This window comes from Anomaloglossus baeobatrachus, chromosome 11 (genome assembly GCF_048569485.1).
Source record: "Anomaloglossus baeobatrachus isolate aAnoBae1 chromosome 11, aAnoBae1.hap1, whole genome shotgun sequence".
Classification (NCBI taxonomy): domain Eukaryota; kingdom Metazoa; phylum Chordata; class Amphibia; order Anura; family Aromobatidae; genus Anomaloglossus; species Anomaloglossus baeobatrachus.
The window spans coordinates 104,262,338-104,274,744 of NC_134363.1; the positions used below are offsets into that span (position 1 = coordinate 104,262,338).

Below are 12,407 nucleotides of genomic sequence, written 5' to 3' on the forward strand. Positions count from 1 at the left end.
GCCATTACACATGCGGCTGGCTGGGGAAAGGCAGCAGGCTCTGGGAGACCCAGACTAGAGGGATTTCTAGCGTCCACACACCGCTCCTAAGCGGGTGGTAAGCAGCACAGTAGTGCTGGCCCCTCTAGTGCCTCAGTGTTATATTAGTGTACTTTTTTCTTGGTACCATATATATATATATATATATATTTATATAGTGCACTGTAAGGTCGCTTCTTGGCTGAACACCCTGTACTGCTCTGAGGAGGCAGCAACATGTCATCCGCAAAACGCAAGGGTGCCAAGGCACAGGCTGTGTACACTGTTTGTACTGCATGTGGGGCTGATCTACCGGCAGGCTCCAAAGACTCACATTGTATGCAATGTTCAGTCCCAGTGGCACTCCGTCAGCCAGAGCCTAATGTGGTGGTAGCCCAGGCAGAGACGCCTGTGAACCCTGCCCCGGTGACGGGGACAGACTTTGCAGTTTTTGCTGACAAAATGTCTGTGACTATGTTAAAAATCCTGGAGACCTTGCAGTCCAGGCCAGTTACTCAGACCATGGACACTGCTGTGTCTATGCTCTCCGGTCCCCCTCAGTTGGAACTAATCCGTACTTCAGGGGGGTCTCAAGCATCACAGGCTGAAGTCTCTGACTCAGATGACAGTCCCAGGCAGCCTAAGCGAGCTCGCTGGGAAAGACCCTCCACGTCTTCACACTGTTCAGGGTCTCAGCGACAAGAGTCTCTCTGTGATGAGACTGAGGACGGTGACCAGGATTCTAATCCTGAGGCCCCTCTCAATCTGGATGCCCCTGATGGTGACGCCATGGTTAATGACCTTATATCGGCAATTAATAGGCTGTTGGATATTTCTCCCCCAGCCCCTTCTGCAGAGGAGGCAGCTGCACAGCAGGAGAAGTTCCATTTCCTATATCCCAAGCGTAAATTAAGTGCTTTTTTGGACCACTCTAACTTCAGAGAATCGATCCAGAAACACGACGCTCATCCAGACAAGCGTTTCTCTAAACGTTCTAAGGATACCCGTTATCCTTTTCCCTCTGAGGTGGCCAAACGCTGGACCCAGTGTCCAAAGGTGGATCCCCCAATTTCCAAGCTTGCGGCTAGATCCATAGTCGCAGTAGAGGATGGCGCTTCACTTAAAGATGCCAACGACAGACAGATGGACCTTTGGTTGAAATCTGTCTATGAATCTATCGGCGCGTCGTTTGCTCCAGCATTCGCGGCCGTGTGGGCACTCCAAGCTATTTCAGCTGGTTTAGCACAGGTGGATGCTCTCATACATCCAGCAGTGCCGCAAGTGGCGTCCCTAACTTCGCAAATGTCTGCGTTTGCGACCTATGCTATCAATGCTGTCCTAGAATCTACGAGCCGTACCGCTATGGCGTCCGCCAATTCTGTGGTTTTGCGCAGAGCCTTGTGGTTAAAGGACTGGAAAGCAGATGCTGGTTCCAAAAAATGCTTAACCAGCTTGCCATTATCTAGAGACAGACTGTTTGGTGAGCCATTGGCTGAAATCATAAAACAGTCCAAGGGTAAGGACTCTTCCTTACCACAGCCCAGAGCAAGTAAACCTCAACAGAAAAAGTGGCAGTCGAGGTTTCGGTCCTTTCGAGGCTCGGGCAAGGCCCAATTCTCCTCGTCCAAAAGGACTCAAAAAGAACAAGGGAGCTCAGATTCCTGGCGGGCTCACTCACGCCCCAGGAAAACAAATGGAGGAACCGCTTCCAAAGCGGCTACCTCATGACTTTCGGCCTCCTCCCTCCGCATCCTCGGTCGGTGGCAGGCTCTCCCGCTTTTGCGACATTTGGCTGTCACAGGTCAAAGACCGGTGGGTAACAGACATTCTGTCTCGCGGGTACAGAATCGAGTTCAGTTCTCGGCCTCCACTTCGGTTCTTCAGAACCTCCCCACACCCCAACCGAGCAGATGCCCTGCTGCAGGCGGTGGACTCTCTAAGAGCAGAAGGAGTCGTGATCCCTGTCCCCCCTCACGAACGGGGGCGAGGATTTTACTCCAATCTCTTTGTGGTTCCAAAAAAGGACGGCTCCTTCCGTCCTGTTCTGGACCTAAAACTGCTCAACAAGCATGTGAACGCCAGGCGGTTCCGGATGGAATCCCTCCGCTCAGTCATTGCCTCAATGTCTCAAGGAGATTTCCTAGCATCAATAGACATCAAAGATGCCTATCTCCACGTGCCGATTGCTACAGAGCACCAATGCTTTCTACGCTTCGTGATAGGAGACGACCATCTTCAGTTCGTAGCTCTGCCATTTGGTCTGGCGACAGCCCCTCGGGTGTTCACCAAGATCATGGCGGCAGTGGTAGCAGTCTTGCACTCTCACGGACACTCTGTGATCCCTTACTTGGACGATCTACTGGTCAAGGCACCCTCTCAAGAGGCATGCCAACTCAGCCTGAATGTTGCACTGGAGACTCTCCAGGCGTTCGGGTGGATCATCAACTTCCCAAAGTCAAATCTGTCACCGACCCAATCACTAACGTATCTTGGCATGGAGTTTCATACTCTACCAGCGATAGTGAAGCTTCCGCTGGACAAGCAGCGGTCTCTACAGACTGGGGTGCAGGCTCTCCTTCAAAGTCAGCCGCACTCCTTAAGACGCCTCATGCACTTCCTCGGGAAGATGGTGGCGGCAATAGAGGCGGTTCCGTTTGCGCAGTTTCATCTGCGTCCACTTCAATGGGACATTCTCCGCCAATGGGACGGGAAGTCAACATCCCTGGACAGGAAAGTCTCCCTTTCCCAGACGGCCAAAGACTCTCTGCAGTGGTGGCTTCTTCCCACCTCATTATCACAGGGAAGATCCTTCCTGCCACCGTCTTGGGCGGTGGTCACGACAGATGCGAGTCTGTCAGGGTGGGGAGCAGTCTTTCTCCACCACAGGGCTCAGGGTACGTGGTCTTAGCAGGAGTCCACCCTTCAGATCAATGTTCTGGAAATCAGAGCAGTGTATCTTGCCCTACTAGCCTTCCAGCAGTGGCTGGAAGGAAGGCAGATCCGAATTCAGTCGGACAACTCCACAGCGGTGGCATACATCAACCACCAAGGGGGGACACGCAGTCGGCAAGCCTTCCAGGAAGTCCGGCGGATTCTGATGTGGGTGGAAGCCACGGCCTCCACCATATCCGCGGTTCACATCCCCGGCGTAGAAAACTGGGAAGCAGACTTCCTCAGTCGCCAGGGCATGGACGCAGGGGAATGGTCCCTTCACCCAGACGTGTTTCAGGAAATCTGTCGCCGCTGGGGGGTGCCGGACGTCGACCTAATGGCGTCACGGCACAACAACAAGGTCCCAACCTTCATGGCACGGTCTCGCGATCAAAGAGCGCTGGCGGCAGACGCCCTAGTGCAAGATTGGTCGCAGTTCCGGCTCCCTTATGTGTTTCCACCTCTGGCACTCTTGCCCAGAGTGCTACGCAAGATCAGATCCGATTGCAGCCGCGTCATACTTGTCGCCCCAGACTGGCCGAGGAGGGCGTGGTATCCGGATCTGTGGCAGCTCACGGTCGGCCAACCGTGGGCACTCCCACACCGACCAGACTTACTGTCCCAAGGGCCGTTTTTCCATCGGAATTCTGCGGCCCTGAACCTGACTGTGTGGCCATTGAGTCCTGGATCCTAACGTCTTCAGGATTGTCCCAAGGTGTCGTTGCCACCATGAGACAGGCTAGGAAGCCCACGTCCGCTAAGATCTACCACAGAACGTGGAGGATATTTTTATCCTGGTGCTCTGCTCAGGGAGTGTCTCCCTGGCCATTTGCATTGCCTACCTTTCTTTCTTTCCTGCAATCTGGGTTAGAAAAAGGTTTGTCGCTCGGCTCCCTTAAAGGTCAGGTCTCGGCGCTATCCGTCTTTTTTCAGAAGCGTTTGGCACGCCTTCCTAAGGTGCGCACGTTCCTACAGGGGGTTTGCCATATCGTACCCCCGTACAAGCGGCCGTTAGATCCATGGGATCTGAACAGGGTACTAGTTGCCCTCCAGAAGCCGCCCTTCGAGCCTCTGAAGGAGGTTTCACTTTCTAGACTATCACAGAAAGTGGCTTTTCTGGTAGCGATCACATCTCTTCGGAGAGTGTCTGAGCTGGCAGCACTATCATCCAAGGCTCCCTTCCTGGTCTTCCACCAGGACAAGGTTGTGCTGCGTCCTATTCAGGAGTTTCTCCCGAAGGTGGTATCCTCTTTTCATCTTAATCAGGATATCTCTTTGCCTTCGTTTTGTCCTCATGCAGTTCATCGGTATGAGAAGGATTTACATTTGTTAGATCTGGTGAGAGCACTCAGAATCTACATTTCCCGCACGGCGCCCTTGCGCCGTTCGGATGCACTCTTTGTCCTTGTCGCTGGTAAGCGCAAAGGGTCGCAGGCTTCTAAAGCCACCCTGGCTCGATGGATCAAAGAACCAATTCTTGAAGCCTACCGTTCTGCTGGGCTTCCAGTTCCATCAGGGCTGAAGGCCCATTCTACCAGAGCCGTGGGTGCATCCTGGGCATTACGACACCAGGCTACGGCTCAACAGGTGTGCCAGGCAGCTACCTGGTCGAGTCTGCACACTTTCACCAAACATTATCAGGTGCATACCTATGCTTCGGCGGACGCCAGCCTAGGTAGAAGAGTCCTGCAGGCGGCAGTTGCCTCCCCGTAGGGGAGGGCTGTCTTGCAGCTCTTACATGAGGTATTTCTTTACCCACCCAGGGACAGCTTTTGGACGTCCCAATCGTCTGGGTCTCCCAATAGAGCGACGAAGAAGAAGGGAATTTTGTTACTTACCGTAAATTCCTTTTCTTCTAGCTCTTATTGGGAGACCCAGCACCCGCCCTGTTGTCCTTCGGGATTGTTGGTTTGTTTGCGGGTACACATGTTGTTCATGTTGAACGGTTTTCAGTTCTCCGATGTTACTCGGAGAGAATTTGTTTAAACCAGTTATTGGCTTTCCTCCTTCTTGCTTTTGCACTAAAACTGGTGAGCCAGTGATCCCACTGGGGGTGTATAGCCAGAAGGGGAGGGGCCTTACACTTTTTAGTGTAATTGCTTTGTGTGGCCTCCGGAGGCAGTGCTATACACCCAATCGTCTGGGTCTCCCAATAAGAGCTAGAAGAAAAGGAATTTACGGTAAGTAACAAAATTCCCTTCTTTTCGGTGCGCTTCTGCCATGTAAACACACCAAAAATGCATGTGTGTCTTGTACCTGTAGATTTTCTTCATCTAATGTAAAGGCCCCTTTACACACTGAGACTTTCTAGCGATCCCACCAGCGATCCCAACCTGGCCGGGATCGCTACAAAGTCTCTGGTGAGCTGTCAAACAGGCAGACCTGGCCAACGACGCAACAGCGATCCGGACCTGCAGAACGACCTAGCTAGTCATTGGGGACGTTGTAAAGCAGCTTTTTGAAAGGGAAGTCGCTAACGAAGTCGCTGTAAAGTCCCCTTTACACACTGAGACTTTGCTGCACAGCGGGAAACAAAGGACCAAAGAATGGTCCTGAACGATTTGTAGCGATCACAACTTCACAGCAGGGGCCAGGTCGCTGATGTGTTTCACACACTGCAATGTCGCTGGGGAGGTCGCTATAACGTCACAAAACCGGTGACGTTACAGCGATGTCGTTTGCGATGTTGCAGTGTGTAAAGCCACCTTTAGTCTATGGGGATAATCCGCACAGAAATCTCAGCATTCCTGCAAGAGAAATTGCCATTCTGCGGATTGGGAAAACACTCCACAGATGAGATTACACAGCGTAAAAAAGGAGCTCATTAATTAAAAGGAGCTGTTAATCCCTTCCACTTTACTGGAACTGTACAAAGCAGCATTTAGATTTGGCAAAAATACGCAGCGTCCAGATAACTCTGATCGTGGGCACATAGCCTTAAAGGGAATCTGTTAGGTTTTTGTTTCAGTGCCTTGCAAATGCATTCACCCCGTTGCCAGTTTTCATGTTTTGCTATCTCACAACCTTGGATGTCACTTTTTTTTTTTTTTTTTTTTGTTTTAGGATTCTCATCAGTTCATGTACAGAACATGGCTACAACTGTGAACATTTGGTTTTCATTTTATTGTGAAGCAAACGACAAATAGGACAAATTAACTGAGAACGTCAGTGTGCATAACTATTCACAGCACCAAGTGGCTTTGGATAAGTCTCTGAGCTTTCCACATCTTACCACTGGGAATTTTGCCAATTCCTCAAGGCAAAACTGCTCCAGTTCCTTCAAGTTAGATGGTTTCCTCTGGTGAACAGCAATCTTCAAGTCTGCCCACATATTCCCAATTGGGTTAAGGTCAGGGCTTTGACTAGACCACTCCTAGTACATTTACACATTTCCCCTTAAACCACTTGTGTGTTGCTTTAGCAGTAGCTTTGGGTCATTGTCTTGTTGGAAGGTGAACCTCGATCCCAGTCTTTAATCACTGATAGACTGAAACAGGTTTTGCTAAAGAACATCCTTGTATTTCACACCATTCATCTTCCCCTTGACTCGAACCATTTTCCCCTGTCTCCTCTGCCAAAAAACATCCCCACAGCATGATGCTGCCACCACCATGTTTCTCTTTGGGGATTGTGTTCTTTGGGTGATGAGCAGTGTGTGTTTGGCACCAATCATAGCATTTACCTTGGTGGCCAAAAAATTCAATTATGGTCTCATTTGACCTCAGCGCCTTCCTCCATACATTTGGGGAGTCTCCTGCATGTCTTTTGGCAATCTCAAAATAAGCCTTTGAATTTTTGGCTGTAAACAAAGGCTTTTTTTCTGGCCACTCCTCCATAAAGGCAGCTCTATGGAGTGTACGGCTTATTGTGGTTTTAGGGACACATACTCCAGTCTCTGCTTAGGAACTCAGAAGATCTATCAGGGTTTTACCTGTGGTCTCTGTGCTAACTCTGATTTATGCGCTCCTTGCCTGGGTTGAGTGTTTTTTGTGGGCGGCCTTCTCTTGGCAGGTTAATTGTAGTACTATGTTCTTTTGATTTGATGATAATGGATTTGATGGTGCTCCCGGGATCATCAGAGATTGGGATATTTTTGTAGAACTCAACCCTGACTTGTGCTTTTCTCCACTTTGTCTCTGACTTGGTTGGAGATCTCCTTGATCTTCATGGTGTTGTTTGGTTAGTGGTGCCTTTTGCTTAATGGTGTTGTGGTCTTTCAGAAAAGCTGCGTGTATATACTGACAGACCTCTGGACACTTAAGGGGGCTTTACACGCTGCGATATCGCTAACGATTTATCGTCGGGGTCACGGTGTTTGTGACGCACATCCGGCGTCGTTAGCGACATCGCAGCGTGTGACACGTACGAGCGACCTTCAACGATCACAAAAGTGGTAAAAATCGTTGGTGTTGGAGAGGTCGTCCAAACGCCAAATATCATTGTCTGGTGAGTAGCTATGTGTGACATTGCAGGAACAAGGAACATCTCCTTACCTGCGTCCACCGGCAATGAGGAATGAAGGAGGTGGGCGGGATGTTCGGCCCGCTCATCTCCGCCCCTCCTCTGCTATTGGACGGCTGCTTAGTGACATCGCTATGATGCCGAACGAACCGCCGCCTTAGAAAGAAGGCGGTTCGTCGGTCACAGCGACGTCGCTAGGCAGGTAAGAAGTTTGACGGGTGTAAGCGATGTTGTGTGCCACGAGCAGCGATTTGCCCGTGACCCACAACCGATGGGGGCGGGTACGCACGCTAGTAATATCAATACCGCTATCGCAGCGTGTAAAGTACCCATTAGATTGCAAACAGGTGGGCTTCCTTTCACTAAGCATGTGACTTATGAGGGTAATTGCTTGTACCAGAATTTTTTAGGGGCTTCATAGCAAAGGGGGTGAATACGGTACATATTCATGTGGTAATTTTTAGTTACTTTTTCCCCATAAATGTAATTCTTGGGGAATTAAATTTTTCTCACGCCACTTCCCCAACTTAGACTATTTAGTGCTGATGAATCACATGTAAATCAGATTACAAAAATGTTTAAATACCGATTGTAATGGAACAAAATAGGTAGAAAGCCAAAGGGGGTGAATACACAAGCCACTGTACCTCATCTGAGTTAAGCATGATGTAGGGTGAGACCCTGAATCCAACTTGTATTATTGAGATTACAGGGTGCAGCAGTTGTGACACAATCAGAATTCTTAGATGTAGCAGAGCTGAGAGAGCTGCTCCCGTCCACACCTGGCTCTCTGTGTACAATGTCTATAGTCTGTGAGCTACTTATCACAGGAGGGGATAGTAGTGATCCTGCTCTTGGGATAAAACCTTCTGTGTAAGTAAACCGTACACAGCTTGATAAATGACACATCACTGAAATCTGTGTTTTAACTCCTACATCATGCTGTTCTCAGATTACATAGCAAAAACCTGCTATAGACTCCCTTTGAAAAAGGGGCTCTCCAAGAATGTAAATGGCCCCATGACCTAATTCACCCAGCAGCCTTTCCTAGCCACGTGTCAGGATGGGCTGCAGTCTGAAGCATCACCGCTCGCGAGACCTGCGTAGCAACTGACAGAAGGAGCTGAAAAGAGTGTGACAGGAGAAGAACTAAATCCCCAATCTTTGCTTAGGATATGGCTCTGCCGTTAGTTGAGACACAGGTCTTGGGATCTGCGTTTCTTCAGACTGCAGCCCATGCTGACGTGACTAGGACACGCTGTCATCTGAATTCTGTGACCAGGTGCTGTTCAGTGATTGACAGTCTTCCATGTAGTATGACTGCATGCTGAGATAGCTGTCAGTCACTAGTAGCACCGTCCACTGAACTTGTGTACCAGAGATTTCATTGAGTAAGACAAATTATATTGAATCCCACAAACTTATATATCATTCTGCTCCGCTTCTCCTTCTATATAACATGATCAGACCCTTGTAATGTTTGATAAGCTCCCTTTAATTGGGGAAGGAACGTCAGGTCGTCTTAACAATGCTCCCGTGATAAATCCCTTACAAGTAACGCTGGAGGGATGATAATCCTGGGAAGATGTCAGATTTATGTGACTTGTGAAACATTGCTTTGACATCTAAAGACACCTGCACATACATACAGGGGCTGCTTATCTATGCGCCGTTTTGTGTTTGTGATCTCACCTTTGATCATTTTGTTTTCCTCCCCCAGACGAGGTTAGTACAGAACCAGCCGTACGACGAAAGCCTAGAGATAAACGACTCCGAAGAGGTCGCAAGCATTCACTCTCCAACTCCAAGAAAACCAGGCAAGAGGGAGATCGCACACATGGAGACTGTAACAGTACTGAAATATGGAAAAACTCACACTTGATTTTTTGTTTTTTTTTTTTGCTCCACCAGCTCCTTTGAAGCATTCTTCAGCTAAAGGAAAAGTCATGACAGACCCAAATATCAGCAGTGAAGAAGAGGAAAGTACTACGGTAATATTACGATATTGTACTCTGATGGCATCTTCTTCCGCAGACATACCCTGTTCTCTTCTCAGACAGGCTTACATGACTACAGACTGCGACTGGAAAAGCTAAAAGGAAACCATTCATGTAAATGTATCGAGGACCTGTCCACAGGAGTGGCCATTTTTTTGCTCCGTAGTTATTCCCACTGCTCCCCTGACTATTCAGCTGTTTGTTTTTTTACTTTTGATCGATCATACATTCTGAGATATTTGGCCTTTTTATTCAGTGCTACTTTTTCATGGACTTTACCAAAGGGGCATGGCTCACAGGATAGGTATGTCGAGCAAACCACGCCCCTTTGGAAAAGACATACAAATGTCCTTATCTCTGGAACTGTCTTAAAAAAAAAAAATACACTGGGCATCAGTGGGAATAAAACTAACAATAAACATGAGCAAAAACTGGCCACTTTTGACCAGGTGACAGATCCTCTTTAAAGAGGTTGTTTGTGCACTAATAAAACCATCCCGTAGAATGCTATACAATAACTTCTCCACATCTCCTGGTCCAAAGTGCTCCGGGTTTTCTAGCAGTCCCTGTGCTTCCTGCTTGGTCTAGATAGGCTTGTGACCCCTGCAGCCAGTCCAGAGCCTCAGCGGTTGGATTACTGAAAGTGGCTATGTACTTCCAGTTGGGCCAATCCTTTCAGTTGCTGCTAATTATAAACCTTTGTATATCCTGTTATATTTAACCCCTTAGCGCACATAGTACCAATACATAGCTCGCATCGGTTGCATATGAAGCCAGCTATGTTATAAAAGCAACATATGTCTCCAAGAACATTGACAGGCACTCTCTCCAATCAATGCTGGTTAACCGTTTAAATATCGCTGACAATGGCATTTTAATCTAGCGGTCGCTGCTGTGACCACAAGTACCAATGAATTACCATAACTGCAATCTCCTTACTCCTGTGAAGCCCAGCCATAGGCTAAGCTTCATAGGAGAGCATGATTGCATATTCAACACACATGTAAAGGATTGTAGATTCATCAACAACAAATAAAGTGTAAAAAGTAAGAAAAAAAATATATATGTATATGTATGTATATATATATGTATGTATATATATATATATATATATATATATATATATATAATATATATGTGTGTATATATATATATATTTCTCAATATTTTACTTTACCCTTCTTAAAAATAGACACAGTGATACCACATATGTTTATCAAAGTGTAGAACACAGTAAACACTATTAAAAGAAAAAGTATCAGAATTGTGTTCCAGTTTGCCCTCCTACCTGGAAAAAAAATAAAGTAAGCGATCTACCCCCAATTGGTATCAATAAAACAGTCAGTGGAAAAAATGTACCTTTTTACTAGTGCCATAAAAAAGCGACAAATTATTTTTTTTTCCACCAAACATAGTTTTAATGAGTGTTTTTTGTTTTTTTTTGTCATAATAGTACTGACTTAGAGAATCAGGTTGTTACATCATTTTTTCACTTTATAATGAACCTAGTTAAAGCAAAACGTTAAAAACACCACAGTGTAATTGCGCGGCTCATATTTATCCTGCGCTCTACGCTGCACGTTTACACCCGGCATTACCTGTAAATCTCTGAAAAATGTGATTCAAATATAATTCCCAATGGAAAATTGACTGTAATGAGGCAGAGGGAATCACTTTGAACTCCTGTATGGCCTGTGGTCCAGCTGTGTCCATCTTTTTAGGTGTAACAATGTAATTATATAGTATAATATTTTGTGACACACCTGTAGTGTCAATATTCTCACTGCACCCCCAGATGATTTCATTGAAGGATGCAATTTGTAAAATGGGGTCACTTGTGGGGGGTTTCTGCTGTTCTAGCACCTCAGGGACTCTGCCAATGTGACATGGCACCTGCCAACCATTCCAGCAAAATCTGAATTTAAATATGGCACTCCTTCCCTTCTTCAACTTGCACTGTGCCTCAAAAGTAGCTTTCAATCACATATGCGGTATCACCGTACTCAGGAGAAATTGCACAACAAATTGTATCGTGCATTTTCTCTTGTTACTCTTGTGAAGACAAAAGATTTTGAGTTAAAGCAACATTTCTCTTTCGTTTCATTGGGGGACACAGGACCGTGGGTGTATGCTGCTGTGACTAGGAGGCTGACACTAAGTAGACAAAAAAGGTTAACTCCTCCCTAGCAGTGTACACCCTGAGACGGAGGCGGACTTAAATCAGTTTTTGCTTAGTGTCGTAGGAGGCTGATGTGGGCTCTCTCAGCCCCCCTCAGCCACATTTTTCTTGCGTATTTTTTTCATTTTTTCTCGGCGACGCTCATCGCGCTCATTCTCCTGCTTCTCTGTTTCTGCAGGTGTCGCCTATTTTCGCCCTCATTCCCTCCAGCCCTGTGGGTACCACTCCCCAGGGTCGCAGAGGTTTGAGATGTCGGGACCACTCCCCCGTCCATTCCCGTGGTACCACTCCCGGGTTTGCATGTGGGGCAGATCCTACATGGGCACCCCTGATCCGCCCTGCGGAATCACCCCAAAGGGCGCACAGGGACAAACTTCAGAGGCTGGACCCCCGCAGCGTTTTCATCTCGGATGGGGTCCGCATTGCTGCCTACAATCGCAGGGGAGTTTTTCTACCCCCACCCGGCGTCCACCTCTCTGCCTCTCCGGACGCCTCTCCACGCGTCCCTGGAGCCCACAGCCTTACCTTCAGGTGTGCGCTGCACACAGGCAAGTGCAGAGCCCTCTGCCTGCACACCGGACCATCCCTGGAGCGGCGCCGCAGATGTCAGGTAGGACAGTCTTCCCCTACCTTCTCCCCCTCGAGCGGCTGAAAATTTAGGCCCCGATCTCTGCCTAGTCTCCCTGCGTCCCAGCCACGCCCCCTGCTGTAGCGCTATTGGCTGGCTGGCCGTTCTGCCCCCGACTCCGCCCACTGCTCAGCCTCCAGGCATCAGTGTGGGCGGTGGATGCCCTGTTTCCCCACCCTCACACGGCCGCTCC

The 12,407-nt window shown here is 48.2% G+C and overlaps 1 protein-coding gene across 1 annotated transcript in view; it reads left to right on the plus strand.

Annotated features, from left to right (window-relative positions):
* IFT46 (intraflagellar transport 46) overlaps positions 1-12,407 on the plus strand; it is a 95,654-nt gene that overhangs the window by 13,025 nt on the left and 70,222 nt on the right. Inside the window, exons 2-3 of the mRNA XM_075329114.1 lie at positions 9,131-9,227; positions 9,322-9,401. Of these exons, the coding sequence (XP_075185229.1) occupies positions 9,131-9,227; positions 9,322-9,401 (177 nt within the window). The remainder of the gene's footprint in view (positions 1-9,130; positions 9,228-9,321; positions 9,402-12,407) is intronic.